This window comes from Osmerus mordax, chromosome 1 (genome assembly GCF_038355195.1).
Source record: "Osmerus mordax isolate fOsmMor3 chromosome 1, fOsmMor3.pri, whole genome shotgun sequence".
In the NCBI taxonomy this organism is placed as follows: domain Eukaryota; kingdom Metazoa; phylum Chordata; class Actinopteri; order Osmeriformes; family Osmeridae; genus Osmerus; species Osmerus mordax.
This window is the reverse complement of record NC_090050.1, coordinates 19,173,619-19,200,671: the sequence shown is the minus strand read 5'-3', so window position 1 is coordinate 19,200,671 and position 27,053 is coordinate 19,173,619. Positions and strand designations below refer to the sequence as shown.

Here is a 27,053-nt window from a genome sequence, read left to right as displayed (position 1 = left end):
TAAAAGTTGCTTGTGCGCAGTGTAGCTAACAATGCTTAAGCCCATGTCAGGAGTCATTGGACATCTTAAATGTAAACAGGCTGGTGTGATATGCCTCATGTGGTGTGAGGCCGTTTGATGTTCACGACTGCTCCGAGGTCCTTCGTCCTCCCCAGGCTGCCTGTATACAGTTACCCTCTAAGGGGTTGGAGTGTAGAAAACAGCCGTGCACAAACATCCTGCTCCTATCTTTTAACTGGAAGGGCTTAGGATCCAATTAGTATTGGCTCGTTTGAGACTCGTTTGTTCTAAATCATATTGTGTATGTGGCTCAAAATGCGTGCAGTGTTAATGAGATGATGCTGACTTGAAATATACATAGTGTCAGCGTGGTACAGTATGTGAGCTTGCCGCACGCTTTTGTGTTCACAGGATACGGCAAGGACACACACAAACACTTCCCACACAAGCGTCGCACACAGCCTCACACTCTTCTGCGGTACGCTGCGATTCCATATTTCATGTATAATTAATCTAAGCCTTGTGACAGTCAGATACATTATTATAACAGATATCCCTATGGCCTCCTGAGGGTGAAATGGCTCTATCATTTTTCATTGTGCTGTTTGAGCAAACAGGTGGTCCATCTATCGATCCCATACTTCACACGTTTGAAAAAGTGACTTGTCAAAGTCCGGGGCCGCAGGCAGTACGGTCCACTGCTCTTTACATAACCATGGGGTACAGCAGCTGGGCACAGGCCCAGTACGTCTGTTAGATGTGATGTCTGTTAGAAGAATCAGAGATGTAGGCCAGGGGTCTCTAAGGCCATGCTGCATGTCAATACACGAGTCGTAGAGACTGCAAAAGATGTACCGGTGGGATAATTGTCGGACTCAGTGTCTTTGTAATGGGACCAAAGGTTTATTTGACTTTGAAACTTACTAAATTAGTCATTATCAATATACTAAATCAACATAATACTCAACGGGGATACTCCTTAGTTCTGTGTGCGTGAGCGTCAGAGATTGCTTTAAGCATAGTAGTCATTCCTCAATAATCTATGAGCAAACTACACCTCGGGCCTAAGAGTGAATAACAGTCATCTCCAGTGGAGGGCTAATTAAACATATTGGAAAACAACCTATATTTAGAGTGAGGCAAAAAAGCCCACAACCTAAGCCTCCAAGGTCATGCAAACTTCTCTTCTATAAAAGAGGTATGTGTGTGTGTATTTGGAATTGCTCAATTTAGTCTGTGAATACATCATAGTGTAGCGTTCCATTCATCAAGCCTTTTATGTCATTTGTTAGCTTCACATACAAAATATAACCCAACCATTGATCAACTCATATAGTAAAAATGAATGATGAAGGAGGAAAATGGCCATGTCCCACACCATGACAAACATCAAATGACCCAAAGCTTTTAGTTGTCCTGTATTCATTACAAGATGGATGACACATTCGGATCAGCCTACTGTATATAATCCACTTCTGAGGTGTGCGAGAGTTTTATGTACAATGCTTCATGTGTGTGTGGGGGGGGGCGGGGAAGTGTCAGAGAAATTTAGAATGTAAGGTTATATTCTGAAAATACTGGTGCTAGCATTCCTTTGTCAGTAGAGAGCCCTCTCCCCACATGACCTATAGATGACACTAGGCTTACGTAAACAAACTGACCTAGGTTGACCATTATCATACTAGAGGTGCAATAAACCTTATCTGTGTTGAGTGAATCATATGGTCAAGCCTAGGGTCGGAGAACTCTGTAAGTTTCCACGTGCACGCGCACTCTGTCTCTGGGATCGATCATATTGACAGCTGATATGCAGGGGAAGAGACTTCTCACCAATAAATGGTCTTACCTGAAGACTTGTGAACCAGACAAACTTTGTAGCACAATGGCGTGTGATGTTTTTGTCTCCTTGTGGGCCGGCCGCAAGCAATAAAGCTTTCTTAAACTTGTTCACCGACTGACTGTGCAAATGCTTGATAGATTAATATTTCTGACAGGGAGACAGGGTGAGAAAGACATAGAGAGAGAGAGAGAGAGAGAGAGAGAAGTGCAGACAATACATTTCCATAATGGCCCTTCTTTCTATGTGTAGGTGGGCGCATTCCTGTGCACTTGCTTGCGTGGGCCCGCATGTGCCCCTCTGCCTCTCCCTGACTGTGAGTGGGGTCACGTGTCAGCAAGTTAGGCTAGTTTATGTGTAAATGTCTGTTCCTTAACTGGGGTGCGTGTTTTCAAGCAGATAGGCTAACCCCCTCTTCATTCCTCTGCTATTGCACTTAATTTCCTGTGTGCCAATTTCAGAAGTCAAAGGCTATATTCCCATGGACTCACTTTACGGTGTCTAAATCCCTACCAAACTCCAGGCCAATCCTATCTGGGTGTTTCATGCTAAACACACTGCTTGAGGAAGAGGGTCGCCCACCCCTAAATGTCCTCTCAGTTGATCATTTCAATGAGACTTTGAATGAGGTCTGAAAACACCATATTTCCTTCCAACTAAATGTCAAAGCTATCCATTCTAGCCTGTCAACTAGGCCATCAACACAGTGAATACTGAAGAATGTGAGTAAGACTTCCAACTGCCACCCACCTTGTTGAGTCGCACCACCACAGAGAATCTCAGCAAAATGGCTGAACAGTATCTGCACACATGTAGGGGACAGTGTGTGTCATTCACACACACACCTACACCAGGGCTTCCCGCAGCACTTTTCAGTTATGGCGGCCGCCTAAGAAACACGCGCCTACCGCCTTAACTATGTTTTTATTTATTTATTGTGATATCCGATGGACAGCAAACCCCACCCTACCTAACAAATGTTCTGCGGGAAACCCTGTACATGTCACGTAGATATACGAGTATGAACGCACAATCACACATATATGCATGCACGCTCACACACAATCAATTGAACAGGATTAAGAACAACCACACACAATATTCTGGTCCTGGACTACAGGTGGAAAATGACAGCCATATATCTACTTGATATAACAACAACCACACAATTTACTTTGTGGAAAGTAGTCTGACATACAAAGACTTTTGCAGTATTTTGTTCTTTCACATGTTTCCAAGCAACAACACTTCAATAGGCTACTTCTATCAATCACTATACTATATATAATCCCATTTTACACTGCCACCACTTTGAAATCATGGCCTTCACCAGGCATGCTAGGGCCTGCTGGACCTACAGAGAGCAGACCAACGTCAGGAGATTTCATTAACACCATTGACTCACATGAAGATTTATGTACAGTACAAAAGCTATCTGACACTTGCAAGCTTGGAGGTGTGATCCCTTTATGTTCTGAGTGTGTTGAAGTGTGTCAATATCCCAAAGGTCCTTTGAGAACCCTTTTTCCTCTGTATTTATTTGAGTCATGGAACAAACGGGGACAAAACTTTACAAACATCAAATGATTCATGCTTGTATCTTAACCATTTGATTATGGTTGATTATGATTTTAGCCATTTCTGTCTCTAACTACCTATATATAGGGTTTCTGTAGGTTTCAGTAAGTCAAAATTAAAACCTTTTTAAGACATTCTAAGACCATAAAGAATTTTAAGACTTACACGAAGCATTACCAAAAAAATATTCAAATCAAATACATTCGGAAAAAAACCTTATATTTCAATGAATTCAGTCATTTAAAAACCATGAATTTAATTTACAGATAAAGCAATCACATTAGTAACCTTCCACGCACGACGTGCCAAATGCCCAAAACCTTACCCCCAAAATGAAAATAAGCTAAAACAAACTTTCCCTCAAATAGAGAGAGAAAAGTGAGTGTGTGTAGCTTGTGTTTCTCCGCTCTGGCGTGTGACTCCAGCGCTTTCACACCCAGAGTCCCTAATTGAATATTTCTTGGGAAAGGTTTGCAGCGAGCTTCGTACCTGGAGCTGGCTACCAATCACAGCGGAAATTGCTGGTAGGTATGTATTGCATTTATCGGCAGGTATTGCATTTATCACGGGATTTGTAGTTTTATCACCGCATACGTACCAACACCCAACACCAATATCCCCCAGAAATAACTACAACACACCGAACCCACGTTCTGAGGACCAGCGTTCTGCTGGTTTTGTTTGTAGCAAAGACTCTAGAGCTCCGCTTTGTAGGCTACGACGAATACTTTTTTGCTACTTTGAAATAACTTTCTGTGGCCAGCGTTTATGGAAACGAACGAGGGTAAAACCTTTTTTAGACCTGACTAAATGAAATTTAAGACCTCGGATGAAAATCTGGCCGTTTTTAAGACGTTTAAAGGCAGGGGTGGGAAACATTTTTTCTGCCAAGGGCCATTTGGATATTTATAAAATCATTCGGGGGCCGTACAGAATTATCAACTTAAAAATGTGCTTGCTATATTTGGTCCAACATTTAATTAACTCACCCCTAATGTGATGGCTGGAACTGCTTCTCTTTGGTGAGGTTTGTGATGTTAGCTGGCACGGATGCAGCCTGCTTTGACAAGGGGTGCATCGAACATTTCTTGGGGGGTGTCATGATTAAGGAAAAGGATCGTATTATTTTTTATATTGCTACCATTTTTGAGACTGCTTATCGATCTGAGTGTTAATCAGGCACGGAGCCATACGTTGTAAACATTCGGTGCTTAGCCCAAACCAACAACGTATTCTGGGTTTGATTTGCTAGAAAGGAATTCCACACTGAATGCGAGCGCGCAAAGGCGCGAGCAAATGTTTTTGGTACATTGGTACGCAACGCTGCGCGCCTCCACGGTCCTCTTCCACATATTAAAATTGTGCTGCTGCCAACGAATAATGCACCTAATTGGTTCCTGCAGTGCAATGGCTGGCCGGACCAAATGATTTCGCGGGCCGGACGTTCCCCACCCCTGTTTTAAGACCTTAAATTTTAAATTCAGAATTTTAGACGTTTTAAGACTTTTTAAGACCCCGCGGAAACCCTGTATCTTTCATCCAAGTTAATAGCACTAGCTGCCATCTTCAAGACAGTGTTTCTCCTACCATTGTTTTGACCTCTATTAACCTCCTGCCCCCCTAAACGTATGACAACATTATATAATTAGGCTATATACTTCAAAAACAAATAAGGACGCACGAGATAAAGCTGTTTTCATACAGCCAATTCGCTTCTTGTTTGTCGCCTCAAAAGTTCGATTACTTTGCGACTAAAGTTCGCGCAACGTTGCCCTTGTTATTTACCGCCTGTCAATGAGTCGGCTACACTAGATCCACTGGCAGAGACTACATTCTGGAAATAGCATTTACTTTCTTGCTGCATATACTGTTCTAGCTGTGTTATGCTAGCTAGTTTCGTTTTGACTGACAACATACTGACGTTGCTCGTCCACAAAGGCCATAATAAACGCCTAGAATAGGGTTCGCTTCTCTTGCTAGGCTATCTGTTCGCGCTGCCAGGTATCTCACACTGCCTTGCGGAGTCACGTGACTTCCATTGAAAATCAATGGGAGCCAGAATTTGTGTCTACCCCCCCCCCCCTTCTTTGGGGAAAAAATCCGATTAAATAAAACACTATTAATAAATCCATCCGCAAACTCTACTGGAGCAACTGTAACCTATATCATTTAGGGCCCTTTGGTTGCCAAGCAGATAAGAGAACAAATAGTGCTGATAATAACACAGGCACTCATGTCTCTATAGTAACAGGGCTCAGCAACAGACACAGGAGAAACAGCAGGGAAGTATCATGTCATGTCTCCTTTAGTGCTAGGTTTGTTCCATAGTATTGTACTAAACCGTGTTCACTATTCGTGTTTAACTAACATTCGTTATTTCTATAAATCACTATACAATACATTTGTTCTAATGTACTAAAAGTGTTTTACAGCCTCCTCACTCCACGACCCTCCTTCCTCGCTCTTGTGCTCCAATATTGTGTGTACAGAGTGCACTTACCTCCACTGGGAACCTCCTGCCACTGATGCTGTGTTCAGAGCCCTCAGAGCCGTTGTTCTGGCCCCAGTGGAACTCCACCTTCTCTGCCTTAAACCTCCCAGGCAGACCCGCTCCCCTCACAAAGTAGTCATCCTTCAGCATGATGGCCACTGGAGAGACAGAAGGTAAATAGGAGCATCATATCAGATGCGAAAGCACAAGAAAGATACTTAAAAAAAAGAAGGATAGCTTAATTTGTCGGAAATTGTTTTTTTCAATCCCGTCTCTGAGTAGGCCTGGTTCTATTTGGATGACTGTTGGATCCCTGCCTGCGAATCCAAGACAGTTCACTTTCACGTCATCCTAAATGACTTCTTTCATTGCTTCCATATTGAAGCTGAACGCACTCGAGTGAAGCACCCTTTACAGCAGTGCTTTCTGGGCTCTCATATTTGGCCTTTCAGGTCCCATACAACATCCATATTCAAATATCTCTGCTCAGGGGACTCCATAAGACTATGTTCCTGAAGTCAAACTCTGTAGCTATAAAACCTCTGCTGAGTTTCAGAGCTTTACAAAAACTACAGTGACAAATTAAGCTTTGGAGAAACTTAAGCTTTCAATTAACCCCCACAACCTCCAATAAATGCACACTGTCAAGGAGATATCTGTGTCCGATTAAAGCTGGGGTTGCATTCTGCAGCTAACTCTGGCATAATGCTATGTAAAACAGTTTAATTACCAGATCATAAATGGTTCCTGACATCAAACTCTTTTAGCATGGCACATTACAACACTTTAGAGAAGCGAACATGACTTTGCATTTGCTTTGTACGTTCTGGCTTGCTCTCTGGAGGACCAGTGTTTGGAAAATGAAAAGAGTACAAGTTTGCCATGATAGGTGTGAACAACGTGGTACACAGTTTGCCTGTTTGCTGTAGTATCTTTTTAGTTGCAGTCCTTGAGAGTTTAGCCCGTGATGGCCATGTCTTGGTCGGGGCCTTGTCTGGATCTATGCTTGTTCTTTATGTGTAGTCAGATCCAGAAGCCATCATCATCTTTCCAGCTGACATCATTAGCCAGATTAGACCCCTAGCTCTGGCAGATGATCCTGCCATGTTACTGCAGGATTTAGTCAGCCTCTCGAGATGAGATAGAGAGGCCTCTTTTAATCACGACACAAAGCGAGTGAGGGGGATGAGCGTGAGCACAAACAAACACAGGATGTCAGTAAACACAGAGAACAGGACAAACACGCAGAGATGTGTACACGAGACACTGAGGCAGAAAGGGAGAGTCGGAGAGGACAAAAGAGAGGAGAAAGATGAAAGAGAGAGGGAGAGAGAGGGAGAGGTAGGTAGGTAGGTAGGTAGGGAGGGAGGGAGGTAGGTAGGGAGGGAGGGAAAGAGGGAGGGAAAGAGGGAGGGAAAGAGACAGTAAGATATGGAGAGATGGGAAATTATTTGAATGTTTAGAGGGGATGAGTAGAGCTTCGCAAGGAAAAACGAGAGATGATCTACATGCAGTTGAAACAGCCAGCAATGGTTAAGATAAAGAGGCTCATCACACTGGGAAAGGCATGAGATCCAGCAGCTCGACAGGCTCTTCCAATCACACTAGAAAACAGACCCAAAGTGAAAACCGATCCTTCAACATGGTTATAAAAGCTCTGCTGGTGTTGTTGATGTGCAGCTGTAATCCCCTATAGCACCTGGCAGGCAGGCAAGCATATAATCAAGCATCCATACAGACAGACAAACCGACAGGTAGGCAGATAACCAAGCCCGCACACAGTCTGACATGAAGGCAGCCAGACAGACAGACAGTCAGTTAGACAGGCAGCCAGACAGGCGGGCAGGCTGGCAGACAGAAACAGGCAGGCAGGCCTGCTGGTCCTGGGAGTTTCATTAAAGATGTTTCCCTGTGTTCGAGCGCTTCAACAGCAGAGCAGGAATTAGACACTAAGCCAAAAAGACCTTGAATCACAGCCTGTGAAAAAAGGGGAGCCTGTGTGAAAGTAAATCCTTGATCAATGCAAATGTCTCAGGGGCCTACAAGTCCTCCAGCATTTGCTTAGATGGTTGTTAGAATTTTGCCTGGGAAATGTTGAGTTGAGAACTACTGGATGGTCGCCAATCAACTGTGCTTGAAGCAAGTCAAGGGCCAAGGGAAAGCTGTTAAATCGATCAGGATGAACTTTCTCTTAACTACAAATGGTAGTGGTATTAAACTTATAGCAAACCATCAACATCTCTGTTCCTGTATGTCCTATTTTCCACACCATTCTTTGCACGTGTCAAATTGGGGCAGACAGAAAAACCTGCAGTAATTGAGACTTCTCTTTATTAAGAAAGGGTAAATAAAGGATACACATGAACACACTGTGTGCTTTAAAAAGTCTGTTGAGTTTGTCAAAATAATCGGACAGTGACTCTGCATTCAATATTAGAATAAAGCTCTAACCAAATTTCAAATGTACCCTACCTTAACATGGCTCTGTCTAACAGCAGTACGGCTCACCTGTCTTCCCAGTGTTCTTCATGGAGGTCCTGTTGGAGGACTCTTCAGAGAAACCATCCAGTGTCAGTTCCTGGCACTCCTGGGACACCTGGGCCTCCCGATCCACAATGTCCACAGGTGACTGGTAAGTCTCCCCACACTCTGGGTAGGTTAAGGCCCAGCGCCCTGGCCCATGGTTCCCTGGACAGAGAGAGAGAGACAAGGGTTCAACATCAACATCATGTGCTCTACAGAACTAAGCTGAGCATGACCGTGCTGGGCTCACTGCACCTCGCTCCTCTCCACAAACACAGGAGTAGTTAGGCTGCAGCCTGGGAGAGCCTCCTGATCTGTCAGTCCCTTGACGGACTGGGGAGGGTGAGGCAGAAAGGGTTTCACACCAATAATTTCTGTGCAGCGAGAGCCAAGCAGCAACTTCCTCCAACATCCCTGATCCACTGTCTGCTCTTTTAATCCTCTATCCCCACAGCGGAAGTTCTACAAAAGAATAATCCACAGTCAACAGGGGTCTTCTTGATCTGTTCTGGGCTACAATGGGCCAATGGAACAACAAAAGGCTGCAGGATCAGAGGAATGGGAAGCCTGCATGCTTTCTAACATTTCTAGGTTAAAGCTAAAAAATACGATCCCATTCCTTATAGATACGGGGCAACACTTTCACGTTGTTTTTTAGTTTTTTTTAAACAATGTGAGAATGTCTTATTTGCAACTACCCCCCCCCCCCCCCCCCCCAGACGAAGGTTGGCTTGGTGTCATGCTGTGTGCAAAAACGTAAGAAACCTTGAGGATGAGACAGCTGTTCAAATGAGCATTCCTCAAAAGATGACATGAATCTGAATGAATCTAGTAGATTTGTAAAGATCTTTTTTTTTTTTTTTTCAGAACTTTCCGAGCACACACTGTAGCTGCGGCTGTTTTAATGTGGGCCTGCATGCATTGACATATTCAAAGGAGTACACACTCATACACACACACACGCACACAGTGCAAAATCCAAAGTCATCTGTAAAATGAATTTGTTAGCCTGCTGTTTCCCATGCTAAAGAGGTAAGACTCCCAAGCACAGCTCAGATTTGTCCATTTTGCTAAATTAGGATGAATTGTCTAACCCCTGCTCCACACAACTCGTGGAAGCTTATTGATTGGTGAGGTCTGGGTTCCATAGAAAAGCAGCACTATGGATCTTGGCTGCGTTTCTCACTAATGACTGCATCAGCAAGCCGGAGTGAAGTCATCCGTCATCACTTTAGCGTAACCAATATGTCTGGACCAGTGTCACTCTAATATCTCACACCCACAGGCACACACAAACAGTTGTAATGCCTGAATGTGCTGCTTGTCTGTCAGAGGTCCCAGAGCCAGCATGCAGAGAGGCCGTATGACTAGAGAACAGAGTACACAGACACTGTGAACCATCTTAACTGATGTTAATGGTACTAATCTAAGCTTGCTCATTGTCCTCCCAGCTCACTTCAGCTTCATTCGGTGGAACCACAAATGATCCTGCTTCTGATAATCGCATTGTTTTCTGTATGGTCCATGTTGAAAGTCTACAGACCATGGCTGATATAAGCACACTCCTGTACAGATAGATCTGTAACAAAAAGCAAGACTGCACTCTCTCAGGAAAACTGTTTATTAAAGACTTCAAATTGGAACAGCTTTTTTGGAGCTGTAGCCTCAAATTCACCTTTCTGGAAAGCAATCCCTGATGAAAAAGGAGCTCATCGTGCATGAATATCGCAACTAAATGTTAGTGCCTGCAGGCCAGACTCTGCCCCCCCCCCCCCCATACACATACCCCCACCCCCTCTTCCACAGCAGCACCAAAACACAGACATCCAAAATGACTTCAGCTGGAACGTCTCAACTGCTAGGACAGATCAAACATGTTCAACGCAACTGACTTGCTCGGTTATAAAACATTATTTTATCAGACTGTAATTATTTCAGCATTTGTATCTATAATTATGAACTGCACTAAGGTTTACAATTCAACCATCAAGCCAGAGTTTACCTCCAGTTCACCTAGCCGCAGTCCAACCACAGAAAACCCTGCCACAAGACATACTGTGTGCGTGATCAACAGTGACAAGCTGCCAAACTGCTGTTAGTTAGCATACCAACAGGCTGTTCCATGGGCAGTGCCAACACAGGTCAGTTCTACTCAGGAGGGCTACACTGTCCTGGGCCGTGAGCCGTGAGCTTACAGACTGATCAGAGATCAGCCGGACCCATGGCTGCCCCACAAAGAAAATACTGTTATACACATGCCACTGGACAAGTAAACACTAACACACACACTAGAGACATGCCCAGTAGGGTTGAGAGGAATGTTATGGAAGGTTAAAGATAGCATTAGGATGGGTCACACATTCCTAGATCATGGATCAACTCTAAAACAAACCCTTACTCTTGCTAACACCAAGAAGGAGCCAGCTAAGGACTGATAGGTTAAATAGATCTGGATCTGGGTCATCTGGATATGAAACGCTGAAAAACATTGACATTGGAGGAGGCGTCATACTGTACTGTGTGTTATGTCAATATTGCCCTCCAAGACAGAAGGCTTTGTTTGCTAGGAGATCTTCCCCTACAGTATTCCCTGCAAAGATGTCGGATGAAAGGATAATGGCTGTATGGCATCCGTGTATGTGCATGAGTGTTGGGCCCCATATAGAGATATTCTACAACGCCCCAGTAAGCATGAGCTCTCTACTGAAGCAGTCCAAATGACAGGTCTTAAAAGACCTCATCCCAGTTACATGGAGAAGCTCCATACAGACTTATCACATGTTTACCAAGAAGTTAATCAGTGGAAGAGAAGCATCTTCACTGCTAGTTAGTAGCTTTCCACATATCAAATGGAGTAATACGCCATATACTGAAATCACTCAACTACAAATTTCATGCACATCACTTTCGTCCAAAAGCAGCTGACAGCACTGTAATCTTGTGGTAATTTTCCATTCAGGAATAGATTACATTCCATTTACTAGCGCCAAGATAATTTTGGCCTTTATAGTAACAGAGAAAGGGAGGAGCACAGCTAGAATCAGATAAGTGAGGGTTGCGGAGCAGTCCATTAATCTGTCTACATGCCATCCATCAGCCTGTAATTTTAGTGGCTATGCTTGCCGGTGTCCCAGGGGTGAAGGAACACTTCTGCATCAGGTGAGATTGTGATGCTTGAAAGAGGCCAAATTGATTTAAACTGTGTAATTAATCGTCATGGTTTGGTTTGCACAGCTTCAATCAAGTTAGCATGTCTTCCCTGCATGGCAACAGACCAGTAAGTATAGGAACCACACAGAGTTAGTCTGAAAACAAGTCAATACAAGTTATCTCAGAACTGTTTCCAATTGCCATTTTTGAGAATGTACTGCTTGCGTCTCCCAGGTTAAGTGTAATTGTATTGCATGATTAGTCCCTGATATCTCTCTTGTCTGTGAGAGTGCTTGGACACTTTAGAAAGCTTTCATTCTACTTTGGTTGGTCCTTTGATAATTACTCAACACAATAGTTCTATTGTTAATGTAGTATGATAGAATGATTAGACAAAAAAGCTAAACACCAACACACCATCACACACCACACCAACACACACAAATTAAACAGAGGAATTAAGCAAAGCATCTCTTACAACCTCTTTATGTACCATTCCTCTCCACCGCTCAGATATGAAAGCTGTAAGTGAAGTCCCACTCAGTTAAAGTGTTGCCAATAACTGTAACTAAAAGGTCTGCCAATGTTAACTATGTCAGGTCCACAGGTCGTGCGCAGGACTTGACCTGGCTCTTCCAGGACCCTAATTCCAGGAGATTCATTTATTCTCACCCGAGCAAGTGAGACGATTTCACAAGTCTGACTTCTCCCTCCCTGGATTCCGTCTGATAGCCCAGGCTACATTATGGAGTGAGAAGATAATGTTCCTGTCATAGCTCAGGTCTTCCACCATGAGGTAATTCATTATGGCAGGAACTCTTCTCACCTCATCCTTTCTTCTTGCTATGTTCTTTGAAGCTTTACCTCTACTCTAAGAATATATTTGAAATCATTTAAGCACATTATGCAGGTGAATGGGAGATAGTATATGCCTCAAGTGCTTCTTCAATTTTTCATGCCCTTTAAGTGCTACACATGGAAGAGTTTCATCCCAGAAGAAAAATACTGACACCAACATCAAAATTACAGTAAATCTTTATTGTGACATTATTTGGCTGTGTGATATCACTTTGGCTACGCTTACACCTCTGGGCATAGGTGGCCCAGATAGTTTGATAAGTAACCCTCTCTGAGGCCTGGACACTGACATTGGCTCAGCAAGCTAAGTCTGAATAAAAAAAGACCTCGTGAAGGCCATGTAGTTACAAGTAAGGTTGCCTGTTGGAGTACATGCCATCAGGGAGCTGTACCAGCAGTGTGGGGAATTTCTTGAAAAAGATAGAGTAGCATACAGCAACAGTTGACCTTATTCTGTGACACAAAATCTAGGGAGAAAACCCCCCAAAGTGCTCTTTATACTGTAGATACATTCACAAAACAATGGCTAAACAAAGCCATAGTGAAACCAAACACAAATGAATTCCTTAAGTTATAACAAATTGCAATAAAGGCATTCAGTTAATAAGCAAAAGCAGTAACTCTGTTCACATTCCTCTTAGATGTAAGAAAATGGAATCACTCAGTGCCCCAACTGGGTTTTTCACAAGCTGCCACAGCGAAGGCCTCCCAGACAGTAAGACACACTTAGAAGGATGAGAGCTTCACAGGTACTGAAGGCTTCAGTGTTACGGCACTCTCAATTGGAAGGTATGTCATTGCCAGAGTACTAGTTCACTGTCTTTTCTTCAAACCTCTGTCTGCCCTTGACCCTTTGATCTGTGGACAAGTGATGACACTGGGGCGTTGGGAAAGGAAGAGAAACGCTCCTTTACTTCCTGCAAAGGAAGTAAAGGAGCAAGTGTTGCAAATAGACAAACGTGTCCTACACGCCGACACTCTAATGATAAAGGAAGAAAAGCTAGCCCTTAGTCTAGCTAACACAGAAACACTTTTCTTATCAGCAGGGTACCTGATACCTCAAATTTATGTCAGAGCCGTGACAGACAAGGTTAATTAACCAGAGCTAGTTGGTTATATGATGTGTGCCCTAATTTCTGGAGGAACAGGCACAAATCTTGAAAGAGAACAAAGGACCAAATTCTGGAGACAAAATCTGGGATCTGTAGCCTACTACAAGATGTGATGTGAAAATTTACATAAATAATTTAAGGAACGTTGATTAAATTCTCAGACCCTATAGTATCATGAGCGGAAAAGATTGACCACACACCATTGCATCTGACCTGCATCCACCCCTAGAAAGCTCTCCGCAGGTCACACTGTGTCAGGGCCACAGGCTCCTACTGGCTCTCCCATGCTGACGCGTTGAACCTTGCCAAACACTAAACGGTGGACTAAAGCGCCAACAGCCACACGGCATATTTCATGTAGGAGTCAGTGTAGCATGCAGGGAGCCTGTCCCATAGCCTCCGCTGGCCCACACACAGCTGCTCGCTCCCTCTGCGACACAGCAGCGCTGAACCAGGGGAAGGGCTAAATGGTGTGGATAATTCAACTTGAGATGGCGATTGGATGAGGTGAGCCCGCAGGCTGTCCATGTGAGGCTCAGGTCCTCAGAGGGCGACATGACACCACAAATCTCCCATCCTACATGCTCAATTACACACTGCACGCACCATGCACTCTACACAAAACAAACACACACGTGAACACCACACAGACACACACCACTTAAGGAAGTACAGGCACAGAGATGCCAACAAACACATATAGAATAGCTTGAGCTTCGACACTAGACAAGCCTCTTATAATGACCTTCATTTTCTCAAATGAGGACAATAATAGAGCTAGGAGTTAATAAATAAAAAATAGGCTCATCAAACTGTGGTCCAACCACCATCTGTATCCTGGAGCACGGTCCAGCAGGTCTGCAGAGAGTCATTCTAATCTAGCTGTACATTTATGCTGACCCCTATTATTACCATACTGAATGGAGACGTAAACAGACCATTACCAAGTCTCAGCTCTCATTGAAAGCAGAGGATAATAATCACTATCCACATGATGGCCAGCCTCAATAACTTAAAGGCTGCACAGCAATTTACAGCTAGACCAAATTACGATTTGACTAGACATTTGTCTAGTGTATCCTAACAGGCAGTTGAAACCCAGACCCATCAACATTATTGCCCATAGATACGTGATGCAGACGGCGAGACACAAAATGATACACCCAGGCTTTCCTATGGTTCATCAATAAAGGATATTTTTTAAAGCAGAAATGGCTCAGTTTGATCCGGGATGTTCCGGTTGTTTCAACAAGCTGCCTTAACTCATGTGTCACCTCTTTCGGTGTTCGTCTTTGGCTTAAGTAAAACAGGCACATGTTTGTCTCCATCCAGCACCTTTCTCGCAGACACCATCCCATTAACCTTGGAGATAAATAACCTTGCCTTGGCCACTGCTGCCGTGGCGACACTGACAGAATGGCGATTGCCTTGTCATTTCCGTTTTGTCCCCTGGGGAGGGGTTGTGGGAGGAAGGGGGAGGGGGGTGGGGGGTGCATGCTCCCTGGAAAGCCTCCCATATTTGGCACACCAGCCATGCATATCCCCTTCCGATAAGTCCACACGCACAACCACCAGAGACAACAAGCAAACAAGCCCTGCTGACGTGAGCTGAGATGACAGCCAAGCTTGGTTTGCAAACACAGACGCAAACTGTTTGGCAACAGTGACAGGTACAAGGTACGCAAGCCAGCCGACTCACTGTTGTAGTCCTGGATTGATGGATGACCAGTTCTGACTACATAGGACTAGTACAGTATGTCTTATTGACTGTGCACATAACATGTCTACTACATCACACTTCAGTGACCGCGACCCAGACACTGATATTGTGTGGTATATCTGGCAAAGCAGGCCAGCCATTTTGACATGTCCATGTTAGACAGCTGATTAGAGCTTGGCTGCAGTGTCTCTGATGGTAGACGGTGCTCTTTAGATCCTGCTGGGAGCTGGGGTAGCAGTCTCTATGACTCAGACTACACATTCTCAGCTTGGGCTGTCTGTTTCCATGGCGTCAGTTATCACACACAGGCTTTTGTCATCGTTCCCTCTTCCCATCTACCTCTTCTTCCAGCACCTTCCCCTCTCTCGCTCACTTTCTCAACCATTTCTCCCCACTCCTCTCTTTTCGTCCCTGTGACGTGCAGATCTGCAGCCAGGAGGGGAGAGGTGCTCAACACCGCTGGGTCTACTGTGAAAACAGCAGAGAAAGCTGTTTCACAAGCCACTAAGTCAGGCATCAGCCACAAGCAGTTTGATATGACTGTGTGTTTCTAACACAAGAAATAGGTCTAAAGCATCCTCATTAGGTCCTTGGCACCAAACATGTAGCCTTATCCATGCGCCCCTAAATCCCAACCTAATGTGTCAACCACTGTGAAGTGCAGGTGAGTCAGACATGAATCTAGCTTTAATGTTAAAAAGTTTCAGCATGCCCCCACATTGCATCTGAGGTTAATGAAGCGAGGTGAAAAACTGGATGTTTATCATAAAGGATCACCTTCCTCCTTGCAGTAATGAAAGCCTTCTGTGTGTGATCTCCTATTCTGAGAGCCCTGCACCTTCAAAGGAGTGCCTACTGGTGAGTCTCTGTTATTGGCCAGCTAAGATGAGAAAAGTAAACCACAGTTGATCCAAAAAGGTACAAACCATAATACACAACCTGAGTAAGCGTCAAAGACAAGTGAAAGAATATTTGATGGATAATGGAGAATTACTATAGCCCCAGAATCATGAAATGAAAAGGCAATAAGGAACACTCCTTTTATGCTTCTTGAGCTTTAGCTCAGTCTTGACGGGGAGCCAATCATTGGCCGTCAAACCAGTGTTCTCTGCTGAAGTAAACAGGATGTTGATATTCATGACTTGTCATCAGGGGGACAGAGAAACCCACAGTACCCGGGGTCGTTTTGAGAAAGTCTTAAGATTGAAGCATAAGATGAAGGACTTGGACCTTGTCATTATGACAGAGCTTAGAAAAACGACAAGGTCATTCTTAAAGAGATGCTTTGGAGTCTTCACCATCCTGAGGTGGTAGAATGGTCAAATGCCCTTTAGTCCAGAAGACAACAACAGTACCAATGCAGTCTCTAGAATTTATGAAAACCTCTATATTTCATTTACATAGGTTATGTGTACTGTACTGTAGGCTGTATGAATGTCAATAAAACATCTTTCTTTTCTATCTTCTATTTTTCTCTGGGGTGATAGTGTAACAGCCGAAAGATTCTTTAAATATTTGGTACATGTACAACCTTCGCGTGTGAGCCTTTGGTATCTCCACTCTAAGGGTCATGTCTCAGGGAATCGTCTGAGTCACACTCAGGCCCACAGTAAAGTGTTCAGAAATTAGGTACATTATTTAGCAGTTCTCACTTAACCAGAATCATGGGGGTGATGTACTGTCGCACGGTGTCGTGTGGTGGGCTGAAGGGTACTTGAATCTTTCTCTAGGCCGTAGCCTCATTCTTTGTCTTACTAACTCAATGCCAAACCAACTAAGTAGGAACTTGCTCAAATAAGAAGAAAATCTGCTTGAAGTTAAGGCACTTCAAGGGACGGTGGTTACGGTACCATTCTCTTCAGTCATTCCCAATTCAAATATTCATCTTTAAAATGCATGAGGAAAATGGGATTTGGCTCTAAAGCTCAAAATAAATCTCTTAAGCTGAGGAGGAAAATGTGGTTTCTGTCATTGTTGTTGTTTTGGGCTTTCTGGACGCACAATATTTACACATTAAATAAGACAGCAGATAATACAACTGGGACACCAAATTGGGTCTTATCCACAGAAAGTGAAAAATGTATCTCATAATCAAGTGTTTTTATCCCATTTTTCATTTTCCACAAAATAGGATCATGCTTACCACCAGCTTGCTGAGTGCAAACACTGCTCACTTTTCTTTTATTTGGAAGAATGTTTGGATGTGAATGTTCCCTTACAAATTGCAATTCCAGATTTTACAGGTAAATGGTTGCTGAATTTACATAATGTGTGTGTGTGTGTGTGTTTGTTTTTCAGGTTGTCATATCTAAGCTCCAAACCCAGCTCTGGAGACACTTTTAGATCACTTACAATTTAGTCTCATGCCTCTCCTCCCATTGTAGGAAATACACTATAAAAGAAAATCTACAAGGCCAGAGATGTTCTTAAAAATGGCTAAAGCAAGTTCAGGAAAGGGGTTTAGCAATCTCCCCGTTTTATATGAGAGCTTTAGTTCTCATTTGGTAAGCCTTTTATGACACCTATCAAAGAGATGCCTATTAAAATGATGCCCAAAGTGCAGAGTAAAATTTTATCATTTTAACATCCTTCCACTGCTTATAAATGATCATTACCCATTTTAAAAAGGACCACATAAATTGTATGAGAGAAGATAGAGGAGATCTAATTTTAGCAGCTGATCAAATCAAACATAGTTGACACTTCATCTTTCTTCTGTCATAGACACTATACATAATATCCAGACAGCTTGGTGGTCAGGAGAGGCACCACCTGGGCTAGGTGTGAGCTCTGGCTGTGAGGGGAGACTGCATCAACAGAGCGTCCGAGGAGAGAAACCTTTATGTCTCAATGGGTTAAGCCCACCGTCCGCTATCACACATGAAGCTTTTGAGACCATGGTTCTTCTAGAAGTAAGTTCCACTTTTCCATGGTCTTAGACATCCGCTGACCCATACTGCGTAACCTTATTAAGTAGTTACACAACATGTTGGATATTTTACATTTCGGCATCAAACGATGCACGTAGACACAAGGTTAGTTATTCTCCCCCTCCAATTCATATTAAGAGACAGACTTTTTGAGCTCTGCCCATTTCCTGAGCTGGACCACAGAATGGCACTCGACAAAGACATTAATCAGCCTCATTAGACTGGGCTGGTGGAGCGAGACCTGTGTAGTCTGAACTCTTCCAGCACTGAACTAATGACCCCCTATGGTTTTACAATGGTCACCAGGGCAAGGGAGTCACTAGGGAGTCAGGTGGCTGAGCGGTTAGAGAATCGGGTTAGTACCCTAGTAATCAGAAGGTTGCTGGTTCGATTCCCGGCCATGCAAAAATGACGTTGTGTCCTTGGGCAAGGCACTTCACCCTACTTGCCTCGGGGGAATGTCCCTGTACTTACTGTAAGTCTCTCTGGGTAAGAGCGTCTGCTAAATGTAAATGTAAGCTGCAACACCAAACCCCCAGTCTGGCTGCTGCTGTAATATGGCCTTGTGACAAACACCCAGCTACACCCACCAGTCCATGGGAACACCATAGATTTCCAAGCTTTAAATTGCTGCAATATGGCTGCATTAGAGGCTTTGGTGTTGATCAAGCTATACGTTCAGAAGCTTTAGGCCATTAAAACAACATCAAGCAAACATAACTGAGATCTTTTTCTTTCTGGCTCCCAGAGGCCCACTACTAGCTATGTACTGTGGAGTAGCTTTAAATTGACATGGCTGACTCATCCTGGGTTGAGAACCAGAATCAAGACATTTCTCTCTTCATAGTGTCTCTCGCATAACATTCCTTTGACCAATTTGTCATATTTGTTGCATCCTATCCGGACTTGCACTGTCCTCTACACATTGAGCAATACAAATCTCTAGAAGTATGTTCCTTGTGGTTCAAACAGTAGCCCCTAGTTAGTCTCTACATAGGATTACGCAACTAAAGGGGGTTTGTTCATTCATGTTACCATAGAGACAGGCCCAGAGTGATGTGTCTGACTGATATAAAGAAAGAGACCTTGTGATTCCCTACAAGACAGCCTTCTCGAGGACCATTCCAGCACCATCATGCGTTTGTGTCAAATCCTATTTACAAATTGTTAACAGCAAACAATCCTATATCTTATTTAGAGCAGTCATGTGTGTTTATGTCAATATAAGACAAATAAGCCTGGAAAAGCTTATATGGTTAAGCTATCCTATTTCAAAACTTTTAAATATAATGTTCCCATGGGCAGGCATAAGATTATATAACCAAAAAAATAGATAATCTTGATCAATTGAAGCTTACCGTCTTTGCTAAATGACTCTTTCCTGTCTAAACTGGACTGTTTCTACATTGGAGTTAATGTCAGTTGAGACTTTTACGTAACTAAGGACGTCTTGAAGTCCTTATCAGCTTCACTCAGACATTCCTCATCATGCAATGAATTGCCTCTAACCACACCTTGCTTTCCAGACCAAGTCTACAGGACAGGGTGGAGGAAAGACAAGCAAACACTCTTATTTATATACAATGTTCACCAGGAAATGTTTCAATGGAGAAAGGGTACTGAAGATAGACCGGTATAGAAAGCAGGCCACTGTTTCCTGGTCTGGTACCTACCATGTAAGAATGAACACTGTTCCCTGCCTGGTATACAATAAAAGTGCCATGGCACAGCATGGGGACATAATCAATCCACACATTGTCTAACTCATTGAAAATAGGAGCTGCATTTAACAAATGTCAATTAACAGGGAAGTAAAAAAAACACACTTTGCCTCTCAGCATTACAGCCCGATTATATTTTTCCATGGTAAATAACCATAAAGTAAATAAATAGTGAAGGAGCTACTGTGCTATGCAGACTCATCTTGTCTATTTTGCAGCTTGTTCATATGTACTGCTATAGAATCAAACATCTGAACAATACAACCATGTTGTACCATGTCTTATTTGGTTGTAGGCAGGAGAACAGGCAGTGTAGTCCTTCGCAGCGGACATCTGATAAAGAGTGGCGCCATGGCAGTCGCAAAGGCTGAGCTCAATCTTTAATCAGGGGTCATTGTGTTCCTCAGCCTCAAACACACAAAGCAGGTAGAGGAAGTGCTAAATCAAACAGCCATTGGAGTCTAATTGACCACCAGAATAAGCTCCAGCCAAAATATTGTTTTCCCTTGGCGCTATCTGCTTCCATCTCGTGGACTTTCATAGAAACCGTGGCTTCCTGTTCGAGGGTGTTGGCCGCAGAACACGTCCAACATCCCCAAGTCTGCAAAAATAATCTCCGGGTCCTTGTGTGAAGAGAAAGGAGGCCAGAAATACATTCTGTCCTATGAGGAAAGAGAATGAAACAGTTTCCCGCTCTTTCAAACCTGGAGGCTGGCCAACCGAGGAGAGCCTTGGAATTCAGCTTCTTGTTAATGCCACCTCTTAGCTAGCAAATCATTAGAAAGCTCAGGACAGGTCACTCATATCCAAGAGACAGATAGGTCAGGGCAACTCCATACCAACAGAGCCAGCAGGTCAGACCCAGCTCATTGAAGTCGGGACCTTAGTAGCAACATCTAAGGCTCATTGTTCACTGACAGTAGCAGGTCACAGCTGTCTTGGAGGAGAGTGATGGCCGCTCGTCACTGTCTGAGCACCTGACCGTGTCCTTTCAAACAGGAAAGTTTAAATTTAATCGGGAGGGGAGATTTTTGGGTGGCAACACATTGCACCAGGGTTACATTAACTGCCATGCAACTTACGTAGTTCTGTTAATTTTTGAAGTGATACTAAAAGACTTAGTAGGTATAGTAGGACATCTGCTTTAACATTCCCCTTAGTCTCGAGTTCAGTAAATAGTTTTTTTCTTTCTAACAGTGATCTCAAACATGCTTGTCATTGAATATAATACAGCATACTCCAAATTTGACAGCTGAATAGATGGATAAATGAACAAATTAATTAAAGTACGCATATTTTAGGTGAGATAAGAAACTGCAGAGGGATGTGCCTCAACTCTTTCTATGTCTTTCTGTCTGAGAGGCGACGCCCTATGAGAGCTGATGGAATGAGGTCAGGCTTCAAGCACACATGGGGCTCGAAGGTGTCTGGCCATGTGTAGATCACTGCAATGTGTCCATTGTTGTAGGAACTATATTCATATGAAGGTGCAGACCTTACTGACAGTCCATTGCATACTTACGTTAGACCAAAGCCTTGGTGAGGGTCACCAATAGTTCACACTAGCTACATAGACTGAGTATACCAGCTGTCAAACAACAGCCATTTAGAATGTGATGAGAACAGTGAGTACAGTACTGTAAAACAAAAACAATTATCTATATCCACTTGCTGGATTGACAACGATGAAATCTCAATTTTAAGATCTGAAAGAAATCGTCTCTGAGACACAGAAACAAATATATCTCTTTATCTGGGATTCTTAAATCGTTAAATGACAAAGCAAAAGAATGAATGCAGACAAGATAGATTTCCATTAAGATTAGAGAAGCATAGTACAAAAAAAAGCCTGGCTTGAAACTAATCATGTATGGAACAGACAACGTGGTGAAATTGGAGAAAAGATTTAGCCAGCGATGAAGAAAGTGTTTAGTCCATCTCTTCATTAACGGAGTGACTAAGTTCAATTGAGTTCTGGATTTTAATAAGTATTATCAATCTGCAGATTGGGAGAGACAACCAGACCTCTGACAATAAATGCCAACACAAAACCGGACTTAGGTCTCAATCATGTCTCTCCCAGCTCTGCAGGCCAGAGGACCATCTTTTGTAGGGCACAAGAAAGTAAACACAAAGTGACAGTCAGGCAGTAATGGTGTTACAACAGTCACAGAGAAAGAGATTCACAGCTCCCAGCCCATGACCACTCTCAGGGCTGAGAGAGATTATAGTTGGAGCTCTCCCTGTAGTAATCACAAAGGACGTTTACCCAGTATTTACTCCTGACCCTGGACATCTATTCAGCCTGACAAAGACACAATCAACTGTTATCAAATGCACACGAAAACATACTAACCAGTATCCAATAACTAGTTCTATTGATTAGTGAATAACATAAGCACAAAGGAAATAAAATGTCTTTGACTCCATGCAGGCATGAGGCATAGTTCTCCATGTATAGAAGTGGAAGTGAAAGTAGTAGCTTGGAGACATAAATCCAGATATGTTCAGCAAAGTAGGGAGCTGTATATTAACCAGCTGTATCAACTAACTGGTGTACTGCCCCCAGGTAAACCATGCAGTAAAAAGGAAAAGCCTTAGGGGACACATTACATTACATTTACATTACATTTATTCATTTAGCAGACACTCTTATCCAGAGCGACTTACAGTAAGTACAGGGACATTCCCCCGAGGCAAGTAGGGGGAAGTGCCTTGCCCAAGGACACAACGTCCGTTGGCATGACCGGGAATCGAACTGGCAACCTTCGGATTACTAGCCCGATTCCCTCACCGCTCAGCCACCTGACATTACCTTCACAGGGGATAAACCAATGAGTCTAATACAAATGTCTCTTGTTACTTTGGCCTCCTCTGGACTATGCAATGTGTGCACTGTTCATGCATAATACATCCACAGCAGTCTTTGTTGCTCTGACATGGGCTTTGAATCCACACAGACAAGGCAAACAGCAGTGATCTGACTCGGATTCTCTCCCACACTTTCAGGCAGCCAGTCCATCCCTGCCAGCTCCACCACTGGAAAGAATACTGTGTCCGATCCTCAGAACATGCTAACCAGTCCCAAACACCCTGATTCCAGATGAAGGAGAATCCTGTGTTGACAGGGTACTAGGCTAGGGAAGTAATTGTCCACGCCAATTAGAGATACTGATGAGATCAGGAAATACATGAGGTATATTATCACCATCGGCAGTGTGAGAACCAACTGTGTTGCTACTTGCTGTATGTCAGTGGAGGTCAATGTCATTAAGCACATATTGCACACCGATGTAAGGGAGACTCTTGCTAATTGTAAACAGTGGCGAGAGGTGGAGGCTCTCTCAAGCAGAACAGAGATCTCCAGCATAGAGCCCTCGAGTGAAACGCTGATTAGTAATGCTACATTACTTAGCTTTCTGTCCAAGGGCAACTGTTTCATATCAATGCACTCTTACTGACAAAGCAACAGGCCAAGTCATGGCAAATACCCCATTGTTCTGTGATGGGAATTTTAAATCAAAACAGCACTGCTCTCATCAACAACTCAAAAATCAGAGTGAGAGATGATTGGCAAGTGTTTCATCAGTGTGCATTATTTCCTGTTGATAAAAGGAAACTTTCTGGCTGCTTTTATGTGCTCTTGCATTCCCAACCAAACCCTGCATGGGCACACACAGTACAGTAAAGTACATTGCTAGAACTAGGAGACACATCTGCATATGAATGTGTTGGTGTTCTGAGTACTTTGGCCCTTGTGATGAGGAGTGACTCAAATCAGATAATCAAGCAACAAGCCTAAATCACACATTCCATTATCACTTCACCAGCACTGTGTGTGTGTGTGTGTTCATGTGCATAGAATGTGAAAAGAAGAAAAGATCAGAGAGGTGTACCTGCCCGTGACTCACCATATCCCTCTCCCCTTCTACATTTCTTGTCTCTCTCCCTCACCTTGTCTATTTTGCAGCTTGTTCATATTTCTCTCTCTCAGCCATTATCTCTCTGTGAACCTCTCTCTGCACACTTCATTTATGCATGTTTCGCTGTTAGATTTCCCATCTCCCGGACTCCCCTCTCCAGCTCCTGTTGAGCTGATATTTGTGCAGTGCCAGGCTGAATATTAACATTCAGAAGCTGCCAGTCACCCAGACAGGGGAGATGTGAGCAGCGATGCATGCCTGCCCCCGCGCCCCATGCCCAGGAAACTCAGCAGGTACAGAAATGGTGCCACGGGTCACAGTAGACACATACTCCCACAATAACACATGGATGTGCCAGGCCAGGCGTCTGGAAACAGGCAGCAGTCTCTCTGGGGGTGAGGCTGGTGGCGGGTGAGAGAGGCATGTCTGCAATCTCAGGGCCAGGGGTCACACGGTAGGAGACCTGTGACCCCACCATCCACAGTCAGAGCAGTCAGAGCTGACTGTGCAGCCAACTCCAGGACACACATCAAAAGTTGAAGGGGAATATTTTGACAGGCGTTGTGGAGCAAGATCCCTGTAGAACAACTTAAACTTTCTAATTTACATGATTGTGTAAATTTCTTTTCAACAAAGCAGTGCTTTCGAAAACGGAGATACCATGCCCAAATGGTATTACATTCCTGCCTTGCTAGGTGTGTGGCTCCTGCTGTCTAAGCTGATCCACAGTGTCCAGGTGAGAGTTAACTTTGATTGGATAAGAGAGTCTGTGATGCTCTAACTGATTTCAGTGCAAGTCTCTCATCACAAAGCGGTGCTCAGCCCTGGAGATCATAGGTACACCAGGAGAGAAGCAGATTGATAGAGCCCCATTCAGCACTCTGACAATCTGATTATCTCCCAGTGGCTTTAAAGCCATTCCATTACCTACCACACACACACACACACACACACACAGAGATCACAGCATTGTGGGGCAGGAAAAGGGACTGTACAGTACAAACTGAGACATACTGACTCCAAAATAATAGGTTAAATGAATGAATGGATCAGGATTAATGACAGGAAGGATTATTAAATTCACAATCAAACATACACGCACACACATGTCAACATGGGGACAAACAAAGCAGAACAAGAAATGGAGATATTTCAAAACAACCCTTAGAGGTTTAATTCTGAGGTTGATTGTGGTTTCCTCTTCCTGAGGTGCACCTGTGTCCCCTGACCTGGCCTAATCAGGAGTGTTTATTTACCCCAGCAGTCATTTACCGACTGGACAGGCCAGCACAGGCCCCATGCCTCCCTGCTAAACACTTTAATCTGCTGCTTAATTATTCACATGTTTTCTGGATCGCTTAACATTGGGCCTCTGCCTGCTTCCCTACAGCTCGATAAAGAGAGGAAGTGGAAAAGTGAGAGAGGGATAGAGAGAGAGAGAGAGAGAGAGAGAGAGAGAGAGAGAGAGAGAGCGGAAAAAAAGAGATAGGGCAAAGAGTGTGTATGGGTGTGTGTGTGTCAGACGGTTGGGAAAGCAGAAAGGGGGGAGCAGGAAGGAAAGAATAGAAGAGGAGAGAGGCAAGTGGGCAGCAGAAGCAGAAACTGAGCAGGTTTTCAGCCTGGAGCTCCAAAATCACTAATTAGGCCACAAATCACAGGCTAGCACAACCACATCCCAGGATGATTGCTGCACTAAGCACAGCGAGCAGAGATTCCTTAGTCCTGTCCAAATCTGGCTTGTGTCTCCCCCTTCCCCCCTCAGAACATCCACTCACAGACCACTGCTCTGAATCCAGATAAGGCCCGCATTAAGAAACATGTATGAGAGAAGAGAGGGGGGCGGGGTTACATAATCGAGCAGAAAACTGATCCTTGAGGAAGAGGGGGCACAGTCTAGGTGCTGTGACTCATGATGCGTGTGCCCCACACCACAATCAAACCTACTGGCATGTAGCAAATTAAAAGCAATAAAATTAGTAATTACATAGCACTGATAACCACTTTGGGTATGTGTGCATGATTGGCTGGGAATTAATACATTATCCAAAAAGTATCATTCAAACACACCTTTCACATCCAGAGGCAGCTTCTTCTTGTGCACTAGAAAAGGGGCATTGAAGAAAATGTGACAAAGGTAGGCAGTTTAAGACATTTTGGTAAAGCTTTGAAACTAGCTGCACCTTTGTGTTAAGCGCAGATCATGAATTCCCTGAGCACTGTGACAGGATATGAGCTAACCTCATGAATACAACAGAATGAATGAAATTACCAGGGGGGTCAGATGGCTGAGCGGTTAGGGAATCGGGCTATTGATCAAAACAGGTTGCCGGTTCGATTCCTGGCTTGCAAAATGACGTTGTGTCCTTGGGCAAGGCACTTCACCCTACTTGCCTCAGGGGGAATGTCCCTGTACTTACTGTAAGTCGCTCTGGATAAGAGTGTCTGCTAACTGACTAAATGTAAATGTACTACCAGTCAATAGCATACATTTCCAACAATTGTGCTATAAGAAAAAAGTTTGTGAATTGAAAGCAACATAAAATGGACATGCTCAGTGGTACGTGCAGCACCGTGGTATTATTCATCGGTATACACAGGAAAAAGACAAAGGAAAAATTAACACACACAGAATACAAAAAAGCGCTACAATTAGGATCAAAAAGTCTGTGTTCAAAGGCATCTATGTCAGTAGACACCCAGTTACATCATACCATGAAGGCTACTACAGCCATCCGCAGAGGAAAAGAAAAGCAGGTCAAGCCCTTTCCCCAGACAACCATCCCTTCTTCTTTGACATGCTTAGACATGCGATAGACCTACTCATTCATTTGGCCTTCCTAAACCCCAAATCTTGTTCATCTCTGGTTCTAATCTTGTTGATCTTATGACAAATTATCAAGAATATTTTGTCTGAACCTAGTCATCATTATGATGTTATCGATGGCTCCAACTCTTGAGTACGGCCATCTTTCTGGGTTGTCTTCCAGTCCAGATAAGGCCCTGGTACACAGAGCTACAACCCACTGCCTTAGGAACTTAGCTGTATTTCTCAGCCCAGCAGACATTACTCAGCCAGAGAGGAGCTTCTGCAAGCTAAGCATGAACAACAATGGCCGCAGGTTTACGCAGAAAATTCCCCGCTAATTTAGAATCCAGACAGAAATCAATAGGCAGGGGTATAATTCACTTAGCCCGAGATAACAGGGTAAG

General features: G+C 43.7%; 1 protein-coding gene across 1 annotated transcript in view; it reads right to left on the bottom strand.

Moving 5' to 3' along the window:
* Positions 1-27,053, bottom strand: part of ca16b (carbonic anhydrase XVI b) — a 69,760-nt gene that overhangs the window by 24,997 nt on the left and 17,710 nt on the right. The window contains exons 3-4 of the mRNA XM_067233654.1: positions 8,415-8,594; positions 5,916-6,064 (exon numbers count right to left, since the gene is read on the bottom strand). Of these exons, the coding sequence (XP_067089755.1) occupies positions 5,916-6,064; positions 8,415-8,594 (329 nt within the window). The remainder of the gene's footprint in view (positions 1-5,915; positions 6,065-8,414; positions 8,595-27,053) is intronic.